Source organism: Homalodisca vitripennis, chromosome 2, assembly GCF_021130785.1.
Source record: "Homalodisca vitripennis isolate AUS2020 chromosome 2, UT_GWSS_2.1, whole genome shotgun sequence".
In the NCBI taxonomy this organism is placed as follows: Eukaryota; Metazoa; Arthropoda; class Insecta; order Hemiptera; family Cicadellidae; genus Homalodisca; species Homalodisca vitripennis.
Window position 1 is genome coordinate 84719693 of NC_060208.1, and position 25433 is coordinate 84745125.

At 35.2% G+C, this 25433-nt stretch overlaps 1 protein-coding gene across 1 annotated transcript in view; it reads left to right on the forward strand.

The window, feature by feature from the left end:
• Positions 1 to 25433, forward strand: part of LOC124354288 (collagen alpha-2(IV) chain-like) — a 71239-nt gene that overhangs the window by 26458 nt on the left and 19348 nt on the right. The window contains exon 2 of the mRNA XM_046804628.1: positions 17698 to 17765. Coding sequence (XP_046660584.1) covers positions 17702 to 17765 — 64 coding nt within the window. The 5' untranslated portion in view covers positions 17698 to 17701. The remainder of the gene's footprint in view (positions 1 to 17697; positions 17766 to 25433) is intronic.

The following is a 25433-nucleotide window of genomic DNA, read 5'->3' on the forward strand; positions in this document are numbered from 1 at the left end:
GGGAATTCACTGACAAACGAACAATGTGCTGCTCAGAAACACTTAAGTGGTTACAGGGAATTTCCTAATATAGTAAACAACCATCAAGCCATATTGGCTCACAATATTTACTGAACTATGAAACAAGAGCAGCTTTTCGGAATCTAATAAATCTGTTCTTATCAAAATCCATCTCTTCAAAAGGAGCTTTTTGTAATCTGGGATCCGTCCCTATGTTTTCAGGATGCCTTTTCATTAATTAGTTGTGATCAAGTTCAAGAAAACTATTTAAGTTACTCTATGGGAAATCGCTTATAATCTTTAAGATTCATGTTTCAACGAAGATATCTAAAAGCACAAATTTCAAAGTTTTTAAAAATAGTGAGGAGCTGGCCATTTTTTACACTTGGCCGATTTGTTTTGACGTGAAACTCTTAGATTCTTCTATTGACAATACGGAACATCAACCAAAATTGTTCACGTAAATGATAGTTTAGTCGTCGCATATGCGATATTATTGTACATTGTTGTGTAGTTGTTATATTCTGTCCACCCCGGAAGGCAGGACTGCCCGATCACGTGTTTGTGCAGCGAATGCCATCGACTCCGTTTTCAATGACAGCGGCTCCGCACGTGACCAATACTCTGGCGAAGATGCGGCTAGGACCGTTATAATGCGACTCTTTCAATACAGTTTCTTTCCAATAGTTTTGCTTTTTGTCTGGATAAACGTTCAGACATCTGCGAGTAATGGAGCTCCACCTAGGACGAGTTCCATCACTACAGAACTGCCCACGTATTTGTTTATCTACTTTATTATAAATATAAGACCGCTGTGAATGTGGGGTTGGCAATTTTTACAGTCGTAATATTTTATTTGCCTCTGAAGTAATAATTGGGAAAAATAATTAAAATTATTAAATTCGTGAATTACTTTACAAACAACGTAATCCATGTGTTATAACAATTAGTCTAGATGAAAGTGATCGCACACAGTTAAAAAATCTAAATATCACTCATTAGTCCCCCTAATATCTAATGAGAAATATGTTGCTAATAGAATTATATTTCAACATTTTTGTATCCAGAAAGCATTTTTTCAAATTACTTTAGAAGTGAACATAGATTAATTTCTAGATCATGATAGATTGTATCATTCAATACACATATACACTTCCACTACCGAATGTCAGACGCATTATTATTACTACCTGTTAGATCTGAGTCCCCAACTCGTACCTTGGCACAGAAACTAGGTTCTGATTATGTTTTTAATGTAGTTAAATTTCCTAACATATTATGTTACCTCTATGAAAAATAAATAAAAAGAGTCTAAACAAGTATAAATGTAAAAGTAATAGAATGTAATTTAGATGTAGGATTATATATTTAAATTTCAGATTTATCTTTATAAATGCCTCATACCAAGTAATTATTCGTATTAGGACTCATTTTGTTTCTTTTGGTTTGAATATTACATGTACAGACATGTACAGTGTATAATAAAATTAACGGAATTAAGTTCGTCCCTTCAGAAAATGACATGAAGAACAACAGTATATAGTTTCGAATCAATCAGCCAAAAAATAATTTTTAAGACAAGTTGCATACAATATTTAGTGGTCGTATAGCGAAGACTGTATACAAGGTTGTCGCGTTTTTATGAGAGCAGCGCCTGAGGACCTGTGCTGCAGGATTAGTTGTTTAACACTAATATGAGATGCTACAAGTCTGATATGATATAATCTGAGATATAATAAGCTAACCTGTAGTGTTATTGCCATAATGAGTGATGTGAGTTGAGCAGTTAGCGAACTACGGGATAGGCCAAGTATCGAGATAACCATCGATCATTGAATCGATATATGTTGATCTGTGGCACAGGATCAGTTGTTTAACATTAATATTACATGCTACAAGTCTGATCTGATATAATCTGAGATATAATAAGCTAACCTGTAGTGTTATTGCCGTAATGAGTGATGTGAGTTGAGCAGTTAGCGAACTACGGGATAGGCCAAGTATCGAGATAACCATCGATCATTGAATCGATACATGTTGATCTGTGGCACAGGATCAATTGTTTAACATTAATATGAGATGCTACAAGTCTGATGTAATCTGCGACAGAGTAAGCTAACCTGTAGTGTTATTGCCATAATGAGTGATGTGAGTTGAGCAGTTAGCGAACTACGGGATAGGCCAAGTATCGGATAGGCCAAGTATCGAGATAACCATCGATCATTGAATCGATATATGTTGATCTGTGGCACAGGATCAGTTGTTTAACATTAATATTACATGCTACAAGTCTGATCTGATATAATCTGAGATATAATAAGCTAACCTGTAGTGTTATTGCCATAATGAGTGATGTGAGTTGAGAAGTTAGCGAACTACGGGATAGGCCAAGTATCGAGATAACCATCGATCATTGAATCGATATATGTTGATCTGTGGCACAGGATCAGTTGTTTAACATTAATATTACATGCTACAAGTCTGATCTGATATAATCTGAGATATAATAAGCTAACCTGTAGTGTTATTGCCATAATGAGTGATGTGAGTTGAGAAGTTAGCGAACTACGGGATAGGCCAAGTATCGAGATAACCATCGATCATTGAATCGATACATGTTGATCTGTGGCACAGGATCAGTTGTTTAACATTAATATTAGATGCTACAAGTCTGATGTAATCTGCGACAGAGTAAGCTGACCTGTGGTGTTATTACCATAATAAGTTATGTGCGTTGAGTGGTTAGCGAACTACAGGGTTGGCCAAGTATCGAGATAACCATCGATCATTGAATCGATACATGTTGATCTGTGGCACAGGATCATTTGTTTAACATTAATATGAGATGCTACAAGTCTGATGTAATCTGCGACAGAGTAAGCTGACCTGTGGTGTTATTACCATAATAAGTTATGTGCGTTGAGCGGTTAGCGAACTACAGGGTTGGCCAAGTATCGAGATAACCATCGATCATTGAATCGATACATGTTGATCTGTGGCACAGGATCAATTGTTTAACATTAATATGAGATGCTACAAGTCTGATGTAATCTGCGACAGAGTAAGCTGACCTGTGGTGTTATTACCATAATAAGTTATGTGCGTTGAGCGGTTAGCGAACTACAGGGTTGGCCAAGTATCGAGATAACCATCGATCATTGAATCGATGCCTGCTGATCTGTGGCACAGGATCAGTTGTTTAACATTAATATGAGATGGTACAAGTCTGATGTAATCTGCGACAGAGTAAGCTGACCTGTGGTGTTATTACCATAATAAGTTATGTGCGTTGAGCGGTTAGCGAACTGCAAATGGCTAAGTATCGAGTTAACACTCGATCACTGAGTCGAAAGACAATCCTAACCCAGACAACTCACTCAAGTTAATATCTAGAACAAGTTAACAGAATTCGCTAGTGATTTCGTCGCCAGTGGCCTGTCAGTCGTTGTTCTACGAAATGTTGCAGTAAGATTTTTATTTTCTATCCTTTTTGTGATTTAGAATGACTTATTTCCCTGTCCGTTTCCATTTATGTTTATGGCGAATGAGAAAACCCAACTTAGCTAGGAAATTATTTCATACATCAGAATAAATCATTGATTTATTTAATTATGACAGATTTACATGATCATAAAAACCATCTATGACACTTATACACTGCCTCTTATGGGAGAATTAAGTATTTATTTATAGTAAACAGGATAATAAATATTTTAATGAGTCGATTGCCGAGCGGTCAGTAGACCGCAGTAGCATCGGAATATAGTGTGCAGAGTGTGCAGGCAGGTTCGCATCGTGTTGTGACTATTGCACTATTTACAGACATAATACGGATGAAAAGGAGATCGACATGTTTTAAAAAAGATAGATATATTTAACTAACGTTTTAATAAACAATTGTATGTAAAAGACAACTAAGTGTCCCATTGCAGTGCAAACAAAAGATATCAAATATTGTTATAAGCACTTATATTTCTATAGTTACTAACCGGGACACATTTAATACTTCCTTTTCATTGAAATAAAACAATTTTTTTTAATTTCAATCAACTCGATTTATAGGTTATTTTGATTTTTTTAAAGTAATAATTATATTTTTACTTGAAATAACCTTTTGACTTTTACTCGTCACCATCATTAATGCAATATGAATTATTTTCAGGACTGTTAGTAAATTCCAAGTTTTATATTAAGTAATTCACGATGTTAACTCCATTTAAGATCACCCCTGAATATAAATTACTATTACAAAATTCCAACAAATATTACCAATACGTAACAGGGTGAAATCCTATTGAAAATACAAGTGCTATCTCTATTAATGGATCGCTCGTTTAGCCACTATTAAGAGCCTTAAGTACTTCCGGTCCTGACGAAGATTGCGACACGTTTAAGAGCTCGACGAATCTTCCACCTCCACGGACTCCCAGATTTGAAATTCCAAAAATAGTTTCTAGTCTGCAACTGTTCCGCCTCCTCATTGACCTCGGGGACAAGGTCGCGGGGGCTACGCCCCAATGGCAGGCACACAGGTTGATGGTTAATTTATGCACATACCACAAACTGCACCGCAATCGATTTGTCTAAATGGCTCCTCTCTGCCCATCTGACAAGCATGAGGAGTTGAATAAATTGTTGATAACGGTGCGATAATGTTATGCTTCCTCTGGAATTTTTCCCTCGCCTGACGGACTGTGTCTGAGGTTGGGGTCAAATTACTTCCTGAAAAACTAGAAACAATGTTGAATTTTCAGCAAATCATCAACTTTTATAACCATTGAAATGTAAATAATAATTAAGTTTTTCACTCCCCGTTATTATTCCATTGAAGATTAAAAACCTCCTTTTAGGTAGATTTCAGTGTTTCCTAATTTTAAGAATATTATTATTGTTTGTTTTAATTTAAAGTACAGGGTGCTTAAAATGCAAATATTTATTAAACTTTACGACATGAATATAAAACTTTACACACGTATTTACAAACGTCTCAAGTTCAGATTACAGATGATGACACCAACAACATACATCGATACTCAAAGTCCTCCCATACTCGGGCAAGTATGTCTTTCGCCACTGATGTTATGGCAGTACGGATCAGGTCCTTTAACCCTTCCAGGTTCTGTGGGAGTGATGGTACATTAACGTTGTATTTAACGAAGCCCCACAGGAAAAAACGACAAAAGTCACAGGGTCTCAAGTCCGGTGACCATGGAGCTCAGACGAGAAATGCTAAGTCGCCGGGGTACAATACTTTGTTTCGGTTAGATTAAAACTATTTTATTTTAAAATCTAAAGGTAATATTTAAAGGCTTTTAATATCATTTTAAAAATACAAGCTTTTTAAATTCGTACTATATTCCCCTTGTTATTCAAATATCATATACAAAGAACTTTGTTAAAGGGTATTAAGTCGTATTCATTCTATATGAATTAGTGGACAATAAGATAGCATAAAAAATAATCATCACACATAAGAAACCTTTGAAGATCTAAAGATAGGAGCTTGGAAAAAAGATAGGAAAATTAAATTAGGAAGTTTGCACTATGTTCTGGCACTATTACAAGCACTTGTAGTTTCGTGTATTGTGGTTGGTTACTCGCGTGACAAGCAATACTCGTGACCGTGGAAGGTCAGTCACTGCTACTAAACTGCTCCCGACTACTCACGAACCCATTATCCTCGTTTCTTCGCTATCGGTTAATTGAATAATAAACTTCTCGTACCCGCCTACTCACGTGATCCATTCACAGAGTGAATTAATCGGCATTTCTTGGACTTGCTGTTCGACGATCCGAAACGAATTGATTATTGTGACGATAAGTGGATTCTTTTATTGACTTTGAGTGTACGATAGCTTAAATTTATCCCCTGAAATAAAAAAACAACATTTATTGACAAAAAAACAGCACCCATTTCTACAGGCATGAGGAATCACACGTTTAATAGAATCTAACCATTTTATAACTTTAGTTCCAAATTGGCTGAGGGATCTTCAATCTGCACTTTATATTAGTCATAAGATTCGTAAAAGACTAGATAACAAAAAAATCGACACTTGGGACATACACAGACTACGGATATTTCCGTTTTATCTGTAATAATAACAGAAACATTATGTTCCGTGAACTGGTATCTACCCTTAGGCCTATACATGTGTGTCAAATACTGAATCACAAGATTAAAACGTAAAAATTACACAATTTAAACGGATGACGATAAAACACAACACGCTTAAATCAGTCTCCAACAAAACGTAGCGTAGTGATAACAAATTGCATATTTGGTACAACTGAGAAAAAGACTCCCAGTCTATTTATTTATAATCGGTGATTTCTTGGTAAGATTACAGAGTTAGATTTAGTTCTTTAACACAACTATAATTTGTAGCTCAAAACCACTGCCATGGGAGTGGATAATAAACATAGCTATGTAATCTCATTTCATTTTTTGTTGGACTCTGCAATAGGAGTACATGTTCAGAATCTAAAGAAACTAATTCTCTACTTCTAGAATACCTTACTTATATTGTTTGAAATCCACGTTTAAACAGTCTACGGATTGTTACTAATTTAACAATAAGTTTTTTCGATAACCATTCAACGTATAAAGATTTTGAAGGTCATAAATTTATAACTGCTCATATTGAGGTCTAGTAGTTAAGATAGGTAAGCATGTCGTCTTCTCTTGTTTCGGTCCTGCCTCTTGTAAAACTGTCTCCATTTTCTCTGAGAGAATTTTCTAGTTGGTCTTTTCCATTTAGTAGCCTATCCATAGCAGTTAGTTTAACAATAATTGTATAGTATTTGCAGACTTGAATAACATTGCGTAGTTCTCTAACCTAAGATGAAAGAGTCTGAAGCTGTTTTTTTTTATACGAGTACAGACTGTTTATCGCATCAGATTATGTTAACCCGGATTCAAATCGGAACTCCTGAGGTAATAAGCTGAGAAGCTAACCACTCAGCTACCATGGAGGTGTTAGAAGAGAGAAAAACATGACAATTAGCTAAGTTTTACGTGTTATCTTGAGCCACGTGATCAATAGAACCCAGAACTTCGCCGGGTGTAAAACCAGTTCCCAGACCGTAAACCTAGATAGGTTACGTCGGAATGTTGCCGTAACGTATGCCACATTTAGTGAAGGACAGTTTTGGGCCACTTGGCAGACGTCCCCGGCAGTTCGTAGTCGGCCCGCGCCACGAGTGTGTGTGGACAACCCGACCTACACCTATAGCAGAACCACAGGAGCATACTGATGTCCGAAACAGCTCTCCTAAATAACTGACCCACGAAACATGTGATTAGCAGGCGATCCAAGCTTGGATAACTAGGGTTGGCCTAGTCACTGAATGAGCTGGACATTAGGCTTATTTGGCAGGTGCAGCAACTGAATTTGATTTTGAATTAAGGAAAAGAGATGATTTTATATTGGTCTGACTAATTAGAAGATAATTAATTAAGTACAGCGTTATTATTAAATTTCAATAGGAAAATATAAGAGGATAAGGAACGTCCTTACCAATCTCTTAGTCTAAAACACTCTTTGAGGGGGGTTTCAAATCTGTATGTGTAAATGAGAAAAAGGCGGTGCTTTTCATTCACTTTAATAGTTTCCACAAGTCCAGTACAAACATAACTTAAAAACTACTGTCATCTAAGTTTTCTCATTAACAGTGTGTCGAAAAATTGGTAACAAAAATAAAAAGTTTAGTTATTTCGACCTTAATATCGAGAGCAATTTTCCGTTAGCAAATGTTACGACAGTAATAACTGAAGATACCAAGTTTGAAATTTCCAAATTTATTGGAATTACACCGATACTTAATTTTAAGCTGATGGCAAGAATATTTCTGTTACGTAAGGTTTTGAAACAGATGATTAGTTGTGAAACAAAACTTTAAAAGAATGCATTGTATTACAAAAAGCTGTCCTGCGGCCAAAAAGAACGCGAGCTAATCATAAATTCCTTTTCGTTACGTTAACGACATTTTGCTGCAAAACCAATCTTATTTTGAAATACTATTTACACAAATTAAAAATTATGGAAAGGAAAGGTACAAAGGATAAGAGGATAAAAAATAAAGCATAAATAGGAAATGTACTAACAATATTTATCTCTATCAGTGATAATGAAGTCTGCGTTGGAATATATAATGCTATTAGCTAATAGGATAAGCAAATTCCGCACAACACTTTGTGGTCGTCGTCTGTTTTTTAAACCATTCTGTCCTGACACAACTCGATGGCAGGTGCGTTGAAAAGTGCAATCCACTTACTAGTATTTACTGCACCACTCACTACAGTTATATTGCTGTCCTGGAGGAATCTAGTAGTGACTGTCCTCAACAACACAAAGTTATGTTCTGAGAAGAGCGTATTCCCGAGGTAAATGGTCGACCTCGACGGAACGACGGTGTTATTAAGCAAGTTGATAACGTCGATTAGTGTTTCCGGACCTTGAACTTGGAAGTCCTGTCTTATTGCCGTAATCAAGCTACTTTGGGACTAGGGATTTCAACGCTATGAAAGTATTGTTGACAGATCAAAAATATATGAGATTCGAATACAGAGCTTTAAAGGTGGATATCTTCCTTAAAACTTTTAGAAAAACCAAATAAAAACGAAAGCGTAGCTATGGTAGGAAAGGTTGGTTAAATACGAATGTTGAGTTCATCTCCATTTCACCTTAAAGAGTCTGAAATCTGATGTTGTCACAAACATGACTCCTGGACTCTGTAGTATCATCAAGTCGCGTGGAATCCATTTAGTTCTTAACTGAACAAATCATTTAGTGAATTGGAATACCCATAGGTGAATCTCAAATTTCGGAATAAAAATGAAGGAATAAGGCCTATCATAACAACAAGTAATTAAAAGTGTATAGCTCCAAGTGAAAAAATTTAACCCCTATGAAGTTAGGTGTTTAAAATTTAACCTTCAGCTATAAAAGTTATGACATAAACTTGTAGTTTTAGCCGCTCTATACGTTCACAATATATATACAGGGTGAGTGGCTCTTGGTGTGACAAAATTTTTTGGGTTATAATGCAATGTAAATGTGATACAATGGTGGTTATAAAAAAGTCTAACTAAAAAAATTAGGTCTGAAATGAATTATTTTTAGTTTTTCTAAAAAACCCGTGTTTGTGTACGTAAATCTGATATTTCTCAGCAACGTATAGACATATGTGAGCAAACTAAACAATTTTTATATTCTCCGTTAAATTTTCGATTTGAAAAAGTTTTCGGTTCAAACGGTAAGAAAAGAAAATTAAGCTTCAGGTCGATTTAAATGGCAAAGTTGCTAAGTTTCAGAAAAACTGAAATATCATTGAACCCCATCTTTTTACCACACCCTGTACACAAGAATGTGGCAATTCATATTAAAAACTTTGCCATTTAATAGGCTTTAAAATGGTATGCCATATGACCATAGTTAAGTATTCGGTTACCTACTTCTATTGGTTTGAATATTAAAAACCATGCAAGCTACAAAAAGATTAACACGATTTAAACGATTTAATAACAAATGTACTTAATTTTTATGTTTTATAAAACTGCCTCATAAAACAAGGAATTGAAGATTACAAAAAAGTAAAACAGTTTAAAATAATTTGTGGATGCTAGTTATGGATTAATGGTCGCATCCTTTATTAATGTTTTAATTCCTTATCTTATCACTTTCACCAGTATTGTACATTCATTCCTTATATTGTTTTGTAAGACCGGTGTCCACATGAATTACTTCTACCTCCAATAAACTATTTTTCTGCTCAATTTAGTCAAGTTTAGGTTGCCATGGAGTTCACTACTCGAGAATACGCTGATATGCAACTTTATTTACGGGTTTTGTGATGGAAATGTGCGTGCTGCCCAAAGAGAGTATCAAGCTCGCTACCCTGATCGCCGACTTCCCAGCCATTCTGTTTTCTCAAGACTCCATCAACGTCTTGTGGAGGGAGGGAGGTACAGTTCACAAGACCTAACGAAGTAGGACACATTGTTCATGATGTAGGATTAGTGAAGTAGTTCTAAACTCAGTACGGAATGATCCAGAAGTTAGTAGTAGATAACTTGCTAGAGACGTAGGTTCTGGACATTTTGCATAAGGATAAGTTCCATCCATACCATTTTACGCCTAGTCAAGGTCTGAAAGCAACTGATTATGCTCCTAGACTACAAATCTGTTGTTGGTTGCTAAACAGAGACATAGAGTAGCGTCATTTTTATCGAAAAATCCTTTGGACTGAGTCATTGTTTACAATAGCAGGATTTTCAATTGTCATAATATGCACCACTGGGATCAACAAAACCCACACCGGACAAGGGAACAATTTTTTCAAACGCGTTTTAGTATTAATGTTTGGTGTGGAGTCTTAGGCGACCAACTGATTGGCCCTCACATATTTGATGGAACTGTAAATGAACAATCTACTTAGATTTTTTGTAACATGACCTACCTAACCTTCTAGAACAATTTGAACAATTTTGAAAGACACGAGCTTATATTCCAGTAGGATGGAGCCCCTCCACATTTTAATGAAACAGTACGTCAATGGCTGACTGAAAACTATCCCGAGTGGATTGGACGTGGGGGAACTGTCGCATGGCCTGCCCGATCTCCCGACCTTACACCTATTGACTTTTTTGTGTGGTTTTTTTTAAGCAGGAAGTTTATTCCACCCCAGTAAACTCAGAAAAAAATTACGAGGGAGAATTGGTCTGGCTGCTCAAAGACTTCGGGAATAATTGTCTTTTGAAATGACCGCAGAAGCAACGATAAAGCGAGCAAGGGCTTGTGAGAGAAAAGAAGGTCGCCATTTTGAGAATGAACTGCAATAATTTGACTTTTAATGTTTTAATGTATAAAATGCTTTACTTTTTTTTAAATCTTAAATTCCCTGTTTTGTGAGGCAGTTTGAAAAAACATAACAATTAATGCCAGTTGTTATTAAATTGTTTTAATCTTTTTGTAGCTTACATGTTTTTTAATATTCAAACCAATAAAAGTAGGTAACCGAATACTTAACTATGGTCATATGGCATACCATTTTAAAGCCTATTAAATGGCAAAGTTTTTAATATGACTTGACACATTCTTGTGTACAGGGTGTGGTAAAAAGATGGGGTTCAATAATATTTCAGTTTTTCTGAAACTTAGCAACTTTGCCATTTAAATCGACCTGAAGCTTAATTTTCTTTTCTTACCGTTTGAACCGAAAACTTTTTCAAATCGAAAATTTAACGGAGAATATAAAAATTGTGTAGTTTGCTCACATATGTCTATACGTTGCTGAGAAATATCAGATTTACGTACACAAACACGTAAATTTAGAAAAACTGAAAATAATTCATTTCAGACCTAATTTTTGGAGTTAGACTTTTTTATAATCGCCATTGTATCACATTTACATTGCATTACAACCCAAAAAATTTTATCACACCAAGAGCCACTCACCCTGTATATATAACAATATATACGTATCACGAATGTAAAAACTTACAGAATTGTCAAAAGACAAACCGGCAAACATCTCTTTATTTACGATCCATGCTCAGTGCACACAGCCAGTCGTGGGTTTAATACTGAGGCAATTATGTATCCGGGGTTTGAATTGGAGGTTTCCAAGCCCGTTATGTAATACTGAGCCATTATTTAATTTTGAGCTGCATTTCCAGTTGTGAAACCCAATTTGAATACAGCATTCCAAAATTTAAGATATTGATATGTGTTAAGAAGCTACATGAATTCTGTTGAGATGAAAATTCAGGCTTTAATTGGTAAACTAATAAACAGATCCTCGAGGCGTCAAATTAGTATTTAATTGATAATTCCAAACATTTTAAGATGGTAAACTTATACTTTACCATTAGAAACTCATGCGATGCGATTGTGGTAATTGGCAAGTATATCAAAGATGCCTTTTATAATAATAACGCAAGTTAGCTAGATATGTAAAATAAATTGAAAATTATCCTTAAATATGTCTCTAACATAACTTTAGATACAAAGTATTCAAAATCCTAAGATTTATATAATTTATTGAATGCTTCACTGGGTAATTAATTTTGAAACTTGGAAATCTACTCTTAGTGGTTAACGTGGTGGACAAAAATAAGACTATATGCGGGCTAAAAGAACTCTGAATCAACCATTACGCTCCTATTTGAATAACATATTAATAAATAAAATATAGATAAACGTTTGCTTCTCCAAATATCAAACCTCCAAGCCCGTATACAGATGGTAGCTAACAATATTTTTGAAATATAATAAAACCAGCAACATAATCATGCCATTTTATAGCGAATCTGGCATAGTACATGAGCGTGTGTGGAGGATGAATGCGAACGCCTCGAGAGCTAAGTTAATTGCCCCTATCAAATGCGAACACGATAGCTCGCCGCCAATAATTACCATGCATGATGAAAATCTCCGAGAGGAGTCGAATTATTATACCTCTGAGCAGAATCCGTTGTGATAGGTTATACAGTTATTTGGGGATGGCCCAGTTATTAAAAAATCAGAGCAACTAATACTGATCCTTGAGGCAGTCCAGGTCGGATTCTTTAAGCACTTATCTTTTTATTGTTATTATTATCAGCGATATAAACAAAGTAATTTTTGTAAAGGTGTGGTTACGAGTGTAAGGGATTTAAGAGTCTTCGTTTGGCACGAAATGTTCAAACTTAAAGATTCATTAATAAAATATAAAAGCTATACAGCCCTCTCCTAAACTAACGAAATAATTTTTTTATAAAAATCATTGTCTGTTTAGAGCCGATTCCGTTGAAACTTTTATTTTGATGAAACTCTCTTTACGTTATTGCCGAGAACTTTTTACTATGGATAGTTTATTCTCCAAAATTACAACTAAAACAGAACATGCATTAGTACGGCCTGGTTTATTTAAAAAAGCGTGTTTTTATTAAAGCAATTATCCAATTAAAATATAGTTAACTCCCATAACAGTATTAATAGGTTATAACTAAACAAAGAAATTCATAACTAAAAAGTGGAGAGTTATTTATACATTTGAATTCTTACTATTTTTTAAATGATTCTGTCAAAAGATTATTGATTCAGAAAACTTATTGGCTATTTAAAAGATAAAACATTGTGTTTCAAGTTGATATCTCAAGAAAAATATGGCTATGTTTGTGCGTTTTCTGCTAATTACATTTGTAAATTTTTTCTCTTTACTTTGCGTACTTTAGCAGTCTAATTCCAAATAAGTTTACTATTAGAAGAAAACGGACACCAAGAGAACACTTTTTTGTGTCCTATAGATAAGGAGTTATAAAAAAAACTGAGAGATCTGCATTATCAGCAAGCAAACACCCGCCATCAGCACGGGCTGGGGGCTATAAACTACGGGTCAATGACTGACAGGTTGGCAACCTAACAAGGGAAAAAACAAACACCAGACGATAAAGTCATTAAAATTCCTCTTCCCGTGAGAGACTGGTCAACAAAGCGCATTGTCCCTCCACGATTATTCCTTTCGATTAATTAATTAATCGATTAATCGAGTTTGGTCAAGGCCGGTCGTGAGGTTCAATCATTAAATTTTAATTTCAATTCCACGTGCCGCCTACACACTCAGGAAGCCGCAGGTGTTGATACTCGGAACCATCATCTTTCCCTTTCATTCGACACTATAGACAGGAGGGCTTTTCAATTGCTTTGCTAACAATGGTCGTTATGCGCTTTCAATTTTCAATTTCGCTGCAGTTGTGGGATTTTTATTGTGGGCCTGTTTAGATATTGTAAAACATAGCAATGAGATTAGTGTCTTACGTCTGACACGATCAGTAGTAACTAAGTAACTTTTAGTCAAAAGGTTAAATTACATTATACCTTTTTTCTTTAGTAAAGAAAATACAATTCTGTGTTTTTTACATATAGTCTTATATAATTTGTCGTGGAATCATCCATTTTTTTTTAAAAACCAGTCTTCACTGCTTCTACCAATAAAAAGAAAATACCTAAGTCGTAAAATCAAAAGTGGTTTATACAATATCTCAGTACTATTTCTAAAAGTAATGGTTATTATGAATTCTCATTTTAAACAAATGAGATGCAGTTAATTAAAACAACTGCTTAAATTTTAAATATATGCTTCCAAAATCAAAGACTACACCATTTATTTTTAATTTTAATTTTGGAATATATATTACCTTTAAAAAATGAGACGTACGTATGGAACACCAAAACTATGCATAGCTGTTATGAAATAAATACTTATAAAATTTAAAAGTCTCTTGCGTGATTAAGTATAAACAGGTTTTAGAAGCTCAAGCTACAATTATATTATTAGTAATAAACTGGATTGAAATCTGCACGTATTAATGGACCTGGTTTGAATAAGCTATTACCGCAGAGTAGCAAAATAAACATGCGCCTAGAGAAACTATGTTATCAAAGACGCCCACTGTTCACATCTAAATCTATCCGCAGACAAGCCAGGTCCTGTCAAGAGATGTTGTGAATTTGTGAACGTGTGGAATTATCTTGTCTTTGTTTTTCTTGGGGCATTTCGCTTGTCTCACACGCCCCACACGCGTTTCGTCTGGAACAGGTCGTTGCTACCTAAACGTGTTTTGTTTGTTATCTCTATCCATCTCCTACGGCCCCCATTCCACTCCTAATTCAAAGAAAGTTATGTTGTCTTTGATCAGGATGGTTAGTAGACACATTTAAGAAACTTTTAATTGAGAGTTAGTGTTTATATGGCACAGTGATTTTTCATGAGTATTATATTGTCTAGGCGAGTTCTAAAAGAGACTGTGGTCTTCCGGCAATCAATATAAATCTAAGGTTTTATGGAATCTAAATCATGGTTATTTTATGTTTATTTGTAGTAACTCTTACTAAATGTTAATAAAAATAATACTTTTCCAAATGATTTATGTTTTGACGAGGCCATTCGAAACCAAAGGTTTCATAATCAGGCGATTCCACAAATAAAAAAACTTGTAATGAAGTATTATTTTTATTAACATTTCGTAATATTCAAAAACATTTTCAATTGCTAAAAGACTCTTCGATGTAGTAACTATGTTTATATTTTATCGTTGAAAACCGTTATGAACTGTAAATATTTACTATCTCGAATTGTATCATTGTATGCATTGCCGCACTGTTATGTTATGCGAGGTTTGTGTAGTTAATGTAAGTGGCGCAAAGTAACTTCTAATTTTCTATAAACTGTTTACGAAGTTCCGAATAGTTGGAGCTGACGCACAGACGAGCTTCTAGACCAGTTCCAGTATGTAGGACTGAAAATCCAAGGAAACTTCATGGTTTATTTTTCATTCTTCCGATGCTAATTTTTAAAGAGGACTTATATTTTTCGGCATGCTAACAATTATATTGAGTTAGTTGCAAGCCAAAAATTTTGCCAAAAGTTTTCCGTCCCTAAAACAGCTTCTTCTATGAGACTGATGATAATTGCAGTAACATGGCCAAAGGTCACCAAGGATTCTACACAGTTCTGTACTTAGACGCATATACTACATCGAAGGAAGAGGGAAGGCCGTGTAACTAGTGTATGTACCTCAAATATAGCCACTGGATTGTATTCTCCGTAGCAAATGCTGCAACCAAGGTAGAAGACGTGTAGATGCAAGAGCAAGGTCACCGGAAGGTCGGGGACAGTCACCCGCCTGAGACTGAGCCAGACTGCGGCAGGGACTAGTTATGGTAATGTTACCGCTGTCACGATAATTGTCCAACCTGTCAGACCTTGTCCACAAACATATCTGCAACACTGGCTTTACGCCGCCGCACCTCACCGTTACTGCGTTCGGAAATCCCCACCATCCATCGCAGGTCAAAGGAATGTCTCCAGTTTCCGGGCGTGTTAGTTTCTCACTTGTTTCTTGGACACGAGAGATTCAACCGGTTCCAACGTTCCTGCAAGTTTTTAGGGATTTAATTTCATCTTTATTTAGTAACGTTTACAGACGTGCTCATATTTTTAAACCAAAATCTGGACTTCAAATACATTTATTCTGAACGTCAAAAGAAAAAATGTAATTATACATTTTTTATTCTTGATCTCAGTTTCAGTGAGAGAGATCAAAAGTTTACAAAATTGTTAAGCAAAAGATCTCTCAAATGTCAATGGAATCTACTAAGTCAATCTTCTGTGAATCCAAGGTATCTTATAATAATAACTTATATTCTAACCGTTTTATCAAGTTCTTAGTTACCCACTGCTTATTTTTACAAAAGTCACTTTTAATTTTGACCTTTGTACCATAATTTATCTATTGACCACGTAGAAATTGTGTATAGATGACCTCAAAACATTCAATTATGTCACTTGCATATTGTAAGTGATTAATGAACATCTATCTGAAGTTAATAGCTAAGACCTGATTATTAATCAGCAGTGTGTTATGATCAACGATCCTTCTCGTGGATGAAAGCCACTCATCTTTCTTGCAGATTCCATCTGGCGCGACCGTAGTGCTCAGAGACAGACTAGTTATGGTAATCTACCCAGAGGTGTCGCCACAGCCCTGATATATCATCCTCTACTGAGGTCAGGCACGCAGAACCGTTATCAGCAGGTTTTGTGTCCCTGTGAATACCAATCACTGCTTTTATTTTTTCCTCCTTTACCTTGTATATTATCACCTTATAATTATTATACTTTGCTTCTCGACTGTTTACGAGATACGACTACTCAAAAAGTAAATTTGTAAAGTTTCATCTCAGACCACTCATAAGACAACTTCGTTCCAAAGAGCCAATTTTCTAGGAGACCTCATATCACCTTAAATATTCATAATACTATTACCATAACAACGCCCCGAACTCTCTGGTAACCGGCGAAAATCGCTCGACCGGTTACTGCGCGAATCCCGTTGCTCTCGGCAAGCTTGCGCTCGAGGCCGGTGCGAATTACAAATTTAAATATTGCACTCATTTGTAACGTAGCGGGCCGAGGAGGGAGTGGCTGTTCTCCAATGCGGTTCCGCCCCGCCTCGCCTCTCATACCAGATGAATCAATTATCTCACTTTTTAACGGTCACGTGTTCATTTTTCGTACGGATAAGTCATCAATAGCAAAACTATTGTAATGAATTACTCAGTGTAATGAGAATACGCGTTCTACTTTTTTTAATGAATGCACAAAAGTGTTGGTATCAACTCTGTTTCCTTCTTTTCTTTTGTACCTCTAAGTGTTGTATCGTTTAGTATGCTATTCAAATCAGTGCTTGAAAATTTAAGTTAACAAATTATCATATTCTTAACGGATATATCAATTGATCTATTTCAAATAACATCAGGTGATTTTTTTGTCTTCTTTATAGTGCTTTATCTATAACCTATGATATAAATGTCTTTCAATAACTCTCTTCTTATTTGATAGTACCCCATATATATTCTGAAGTCTAGCCCATTACACGTTTCTGAGAAGTTATACAATTATCCATAATAGTAGTGAGAAATCTTTCTTGTCTCCAAAAAATAGAAGATGAAAGAACTATGAACTAGAAGGTGCAGATGCTATATGAGAATATGTCAATCTAAAAACACTAGTGGCGGATAGAAAATCCACATAAGAAATTACAAGTAGTTAAATCTTCAGATCTTCAGAAATTCCTCGGCGTAATTGGTCAGTGGCATCCCCAATTACACTCCTAGTACTGTAGTTGTAATTTTTTCTGTATTATTGCAGGCAGATGACGTCACGATGGATGCTCCTCTGCGCATGCGCCGTCCTCGTCCAATCAGCTGATATCAGGCGTAAGTAATATTTTCTTGCGAATCTAATCACTCTATAAGCTACCTTATAAATGAGTTAGTTAGTGATAAACTATTGATTGAAATAGCATAAAAATTACATGAACTTTTATTTTGCACAGTATTGCCAAGTTAAGGGTAGGAAAAATATAACAACCTTAAGTAAGATTGTTTTACTCCTTGTAATTGTTTGTGTGCAATCTTTAACTCTACGTCTATTAACTGGTTATAAAAGAATTATCTGATTGGTAAGTTAGGGAACGAGCAGATATCATAACAACTCGAAATGTTTATATTATTGGACTGATTCAACTATTGTGAATTGGTATTAGTTAGGTTCCTTGAATACACTACATAATATCCTTTAAATTTTAATGAAGTGACTAATATAATATACATAATATAATATACTATAAGTATACATATAAAATTATAGAAAGATATATCGATGTGAAAGAAATAAAGACCGCTATTGTCACAAATAAAAAATTAAAGTATCAATATCAACATTTCAACATTACACATTAAAACTAACTACTGCATCTAAAACTACGCATTTTTATAGTTTCAAAGGGTTTCCTACATTTCAGGTAGGAGTTCTAAAATTAGTGAAACAGTTCAATGTTTTATCTCTGCTTCCTCTTGGAGCCGAAAAGTCGATTTGTAATTCCTGGTGAAGAGCTCAAAAAGGATTTCGTCAGACCTGTCAAGTCATTGGCTCCTCGCGCGGCATTCTGCAGCATCCTGACAGCCCGCTGGGGGAGCGGTGACGGGCTAATGGTGCCTTGATCTGGACGATAATGAGAAGAAGAACTACGGCATGTGGCGGTGGCTGACAGCAACACGGTGGGAATGTCCGTACCATCTGTCGGCACAGGGATTGTCGAGCTTTGTGAGGAGTGCAGAGGATGGAGTGGTTCGAGTAGAGAACTCAAAAGATTCTTTCATGCAGAAAAATATGTCTCTTGAGTAAAAGAAATATGGAAGCCGATGGTGTCACACTTGTCAAGTTTCATCATGATTGTGGATATCTTCAATACTTCTTTTACGTGATTTACATCTGCAATAGGTTGATGAAGAATTCATAGCAATTTATGTTGAAAAGATGAGGAACGCTAACGTAAACCAGGATGTTATAAAGGAGGAGAAGAAACCTGTGACGGAACCTGTGTGAGAATCCTTAGTGTATTGGAGGAGAACAATAAAACTAGTCTAAAGGATAAGACAAATTCAAATATTACTAAAGTAGTTACTAGGTTATATTTATAAATAAGTAAAGATTTACAGCGAATTTCATAACATGGAAATAAAAATATTAAAAGAATAAATCATACCACTGGCTGGTGTCAAAAATCAAAAATCTTGTTTTCTCAACTTCAACAAAGTCAATATGGTCAAGCAGGCCTTTTTGGATTATGCTTTCTTTGACGACTTTAACGAATGGTTGAACTGAAGATCTCACAGTGCCTGATACGTTATACCGCACCAAAAGTGAGAAAATTACATATAACCTTTGCGAATATCATCTCAATTAAGTTACCTCACGCTATTCATCACATCTAGGGATACCCCGTAGCGAGGTTAGAGACAGCTCGTGTACTGACCAAAGTCAATGACCTTAGGCGGGTAACAACTCGCATAAACAGACGAGACCTCTCTTCCTGACCCCCACAAGTTGTCTTTGCCCGACCATTACCTGAATTTGCATCTGAATTAAGCTTTATTCGATCTTCGCGCTGCGGGAGTTCTAATAACTGCACGATTACGTGTGTCTGGCGTCATCCGTAGTCGAGTACGAAGGAAATGATTTTCCAGTTGTTTGTTATTAGGCTTTTAAATTCGATATTATATAAACATAACAATCTAGATTCGGCTATTGCATTAGTCCTGTAAAAATACCGAAATAAAACTATTTCAATTTGATAAGTAAATTAAATTTAAATACATCCAAATAAATATTGTGCATGCCGTATGATTAAATTATTTATGATTAAATTATTTACTGTTATCTACTGTAAAAATCAATCTTTTCATATATGAAATAGACGTATAGGTTGAAAATATAAAAGTCTAGCCTAATAGGCATATAATAAGAAAAGAATACGATAAAGAAAAAAATATAAATATAAAATATACAGTTTACTAAAATAAACTTCCAGCCGAATAAACAAAGGCGCATTCCAGTCCAATTAGACGGATTTGCACACAACAATATCCGGCAGGCGGTGTCGATGGAATCTAACCAGGCCATCCGTAGTCCTTGACTTCAGGCCGCTCCCGCAACCTCGACCTTAACCTGTGAGTCAGAGTGGGGTCACCGCCCCTTGGGGGAACTGTCACACCATGAGCAACAGATCAATTGTCTCAAAATCAGAATGAGGCAGCCGTAAATATTGTTCAAACGTTCTAATCAAATGTTTGTCATCCCCTACTCAAAAGCAGCCATTCCTTGACTCTACACTATTGAGAAGTAGGAGTAGTGGAATATATTCCTTTTATCAGGAAGGCCCAATATCTGGTAGAAGGACATAATGGCTTATTACAGGTGTACGATCAGCTGATATGTGTAACTCATCCGTTTGTAACTGGTTGTTAGAAACTTTAACCCCGTCGTCCCTGGCTGCTGCTGAGTGGTTAGCGTCTCAGCTTATTATCTCATGGTCCTATATTCAAATCTCTAATTGGTATTGCTTTTTCACATCCTAACAAAAACGATCTAACCTAAATTGATTAATAAGATACATGGCTCTGGACTAGAGTTTAAAATAAGCCAAAAATGAAACAGTAGAAGGTGATCTTTAAATGAAAAGTACTTAGTTAACTAAAGAATAGCTATATCCTTAATATTAAGGTTCCTAAAGAATTACTTGTTAACTCTAAAGTAAACTCAGATTACATGCCTTAGTAGAATGTATATCCTTTGAGCTACGTAAATACGAGTATAATGTTATTAGGTCTGCTTATTTAATTAGCAGTATGATGAAAATTACTACTCGTAACTAATACAAAAACACTTTTGGAGTTAGTTCCATTACTAGATATCGGACTCGAAGCTTTTTTGAAAGTAGGTCTAAAGAAAGTACCACTATTTAAAAAAAATCCAATCAAAAACACTCATTTTTACGAATCATTTTCAGGATTATACAATGTTCTACTCAGAAAAGAAACAAATTTATTACTCTGATAAATCTCAAACTAGAACTGTTTGCATTTATTACACATAAATGTTACTCTGCATGTATTTTAAGAGACAGAAAATTGTATAACAATGTCGCCACATAAATTAAAAGAAAGAAACAGTATCTAGATTTATTTCTTTAATTTCTGTAATACGAAATAAAATTATGAATGAACGTCACAGTTGCGGGCGCAAAGACGGCGACTCCGCGGCCTGTAATTTTCTCAATCTTGTATCTGCCATATCAGGATAATTTTAGCTGTCATTCGTTTGAGAACATTATTTCCGACCCACTGCTGGCGATCGTCCATTACATTCCACTACGGCATACACCTGCACTCGTGTATTGCACTTCTTTCCATACACATTACACTATATGATTACATAACCATAAATATCACTAAGTAACAGATATACGTTTTCTTCTAATTTAGCGTAAATAATAGAACACTAATAAATAAATATCTTAAAGCCATCCTCCAACAAAACTCTTTTTTTGACTTAAGAAAAGTTACCGCAGTTTCTAATTTGTTTATTTCTTAAGAATCTATCATAGCCCATTTAATTATTATTACGTGATGAGCCTTTAGGGAATTATTATATTTGAGGATACGTTCGTAAAAGGTTAAAAGCTTACAATCTTTATAAGCATTTGACAGTACAACCTTAACTGTTGTAATAAAAGATAATATTCTTATTTTTTAGAAAAAAAGTTTTAAAAATTATTCTTCATTTTTTTCTTGTAATTTTAAGACTAATAAAGTATTTACTAATTACAATTTCGTTTCTTAATTTGAATTATTAATAGTCTATTTACTTACGATTTGAAAAAGCAATGGAGAGAAACGCAATAGCGTGAGGATTGAGTGAGAATTAAACTCTGCAATCCTAACAGAACTGTATGTAGTTTGTTGTTACGTAACGATTTAAAAATACGAATAAAAAAGATATTTGAAACAAAATCCAAGTAGTCCAATATACGACCTTAACATTTGACTTACATGTATTATCAATTCCCTCACATACAAGAAGGAACTATTTTGTTTAAATAATTAAATTTTCATGTGAAAGTTTACTAAGATTAATAAATAGGCAGAAAGGCTATTGCATCGCATATGGTTTGGCGCACTCCTACCTTGCATAAATAGGAGTAACATTCATGACGCCGAACCTTCAAATAGGCTTTGAGTCCTAATCGGCCAGAACAAGATTAGAGACTCTTGAATCAAAATGAAAATAATCAAACCACTTCGTGCCGATCCGATTTCGATTGCAGCCTGCCCTCAAGGCCTGCCTCCGCAGTAAGTATAGGATCGTCGCACCACACCCCCGCGTAAGTAAAAATTTATGTCTGTGCTTCTTTCCTTGCGGCGTCCTCCTCAACTGAGACCACCTTGCATTTTCATTACTTCTAAGGTAGTCTTTTAATTAAAAGTGAGTTCAATGGATTATATATTTTGTTTTGTTTCAATTTTGTTTATTGATAACATTTATCAGTTGTTGAAAATTATAGGCGGTATTTTCATTAGTGAATTCAATTCAGTTAGATTATTAAATGGTTCTAAATGGGCCTGATATTTCCCAAATATATATTATTAACTAATAGAACGTTTTACTGCTTTCAATAAATAGCTGAGATTTAGCAAATCCTAGCACTCGAGGAGCTGAAAAATTTATTTCCGTCTGTATGTCTGTCCCCATAATATCTCAAGCACAAAGCTTCATTTATATATGAGAAACACTCTCCCTGTATGAGATTTGGGTGAGCGTTTTCGAATATATTTACATTGGTATTATGGGTAACCATGATGGCAACGAGAAAATATCAGAATAAATACATTTGTAAACAATAGTTCAATTGTTTGAACCCTTTCATATGAATCAAACATATGACATTAACATATGTAGCCTAATTATCCGGATACATACATTATTTTATAGTGACTTGGTGTGTGGCCTTTTACTATTCAAACACTGATGTGGAACCCAATTTAATGAGCGATAATGTGAAATGTATTACGTACAAGATGTGTTGAGAAATATTTAATGTGTAGACAATTTTGTAAGAAACTAAATTTCTGCAATAATGAGTTTAATGACCCGTAATTTTCGTATCAATAATCGACATCTTCCTTGTACTATTGTCTGTCCGCAGAACTTCTTGAGAATGAAATAAGCTGTAGATTTGAAGTTTTGCATGAAACCTCTTACGACACGTGGTGTGGTGTATTTCTATAAAGGGTCGTTAGAAAAGTTGTGTAAATAATTTAGTATCACTTATATTCACGCTTTGAAGTCTCAAACAATATTCATCAAATATCTGGTGGCCAAGAATAGATCAATGTGGACGTCCAAATTTACACGTATATAAAATAAACCATAAATATTAGCTTCCCACCGCAAGGGTATTAAAGATATCAACTAACTTTTCCATCTCCGAGCGTCGCTAACACATCATCTTTAGTTGTTCAAACTGTATATTCTAAACTTCCCATCTCCGAGCGTCACTAACACATCATCTTTAGTTGTTCAAACTGTATATTCTAAACTTCCCATTTCCGAGCATCGCTAACACATCATCTTTAGTTGTTCAAACTGTATATTCTAACCTTCCCATCTCCGAGCATCGCTAACACATCATCTTTAGTTGTTCAAACTGTATATTCTAACCTTCCCATCTCCGAGCGTCGCTAACACATCATCTTTAGTTGTTCAAACTGTATATTCTAAACTTCCCATTTCCGAGCATCGCTAACACATCATCTTTAGTTGCTCAAACTGTATATTCTAAACCTTCCCATCTCCGAGCGTCGCTAACACATCATCTTTAGTTGTTCAAACTGTATATTCTAACCTTCCCATCTCCGAGCATCGCTAACACATCATCTTTAGTTGTTCAAACTGTATATTCTATCTCCGAGCGTCGCTCATCATCCGAGCATCGCTAACACATCATCTTTAGTTGTTCAAACTGTATATTCTAACCTTCCCATCTCCGAGCGTCGCTAACACATCATCTTTAGTTGTTCAAACTGTATATTCTAACCTTCCCATCTCCGAGCGTCGCTAACACATCATCTTTAGTTGTTCAAACTGTATATTCTAACCTTCCCATCTCCGAGCGTCGCTAACACATCATCTTTAGTTGTTCAAACTGTATATTCTAACCTTCCCATCTCCGAGCATCGCTAACACATCATCTTTAGTTGTTCAAACTGTATATTCTAACCTTCCCATCTCCGAGCGTCGCTAACACATCATCTTTAGTTGTTCAAACTGTATATTCTAACCTTCCCATCTCCGAGCATCGCTAACACATCATCTTTAGTTGTTCAAACTGTATATTCTAACCTTCCCATCTCCGAGCATCGCTAACACATCATCTTTAGTTGTTCAAACTGTATATTCTAACCTTCCCATCTCCGAGCGTCGCTAACACATCATCTTTAGTTGTTCAAACTGTATATTCTAACCTTCCCATCTCCGAGCATCGCTAACACATCATCTTTAGTTGTTCAAACTGTATATTCTAACCTTCCCATCTCCGAGCGTCGCTAACACATCATCTTTAGTTGTTCAAACTGTATATTCTAACCTTCCCATCTCCGAGCATCGCTAACACATCATCTTTAGTTGTTCAAACTGTATATTCTAAACTTCCCATCTCCGAGCATCGCTAACACATCATCTTTAGTTGTTCAAACTGTATATTCTAACCTTCCCATCTCCGAGCATCGCTAACACATCATCTTTAGTTGTTCAAACTGTATATTCTAACCTTCCCATCTCCGAGCATCGCTAACACATCATCTTTAGTTGTTCAAACTGTATATTCTAACCTTCCCATCTCCGAGCGTCGCTAACACATCATCTTTAGTTGTTCAAACTGTATATTCTAACCTTCCCATCTCCGAGCATCGCTAACACATCATCTTTAGTTGTTCAAACTGTATATTCTAAACTTCATCCTAACGAAGAGAATAAATATCGCCTAGAATTTTTATCTGAGTACATAAATGTTCTATCAACTGTTCGGAAATAGGATTACACACCCCAATACATAGTTACCGTGTCTCTTTGTTTAAACTAACGTTGGTATTGAATGGTCAATTAATTTAATCTAATAAATTTAACGTTTTTAGTTAACAACATTAGTTAAAAACAAAAATACTTCTGAAATGCAAAACTCTTTTGCGCTTTTTTATTATTAGGGCGAAAGCATTGATTTATTTCAAAGACTATCCTAAAATATATTCTTCATCATTTAAATCTTTAAATTTAAAAAAACAGCAGGGTGGTGTGGGCCTGAAAACCATTATTATTACAGTATTTCCTTCCTATTTTAACTCATATCAGGTTTGAAATTATTTACTTCGTGACAAACGTGAGTAACCACAAAAAGTATGTTGAGAATTTTCCCCAATAGCGGATTTTAAAGTATAGTTTAAAAATGTTTGTTCAATCGACATTATTTGAAAACTTATTTTACCCCT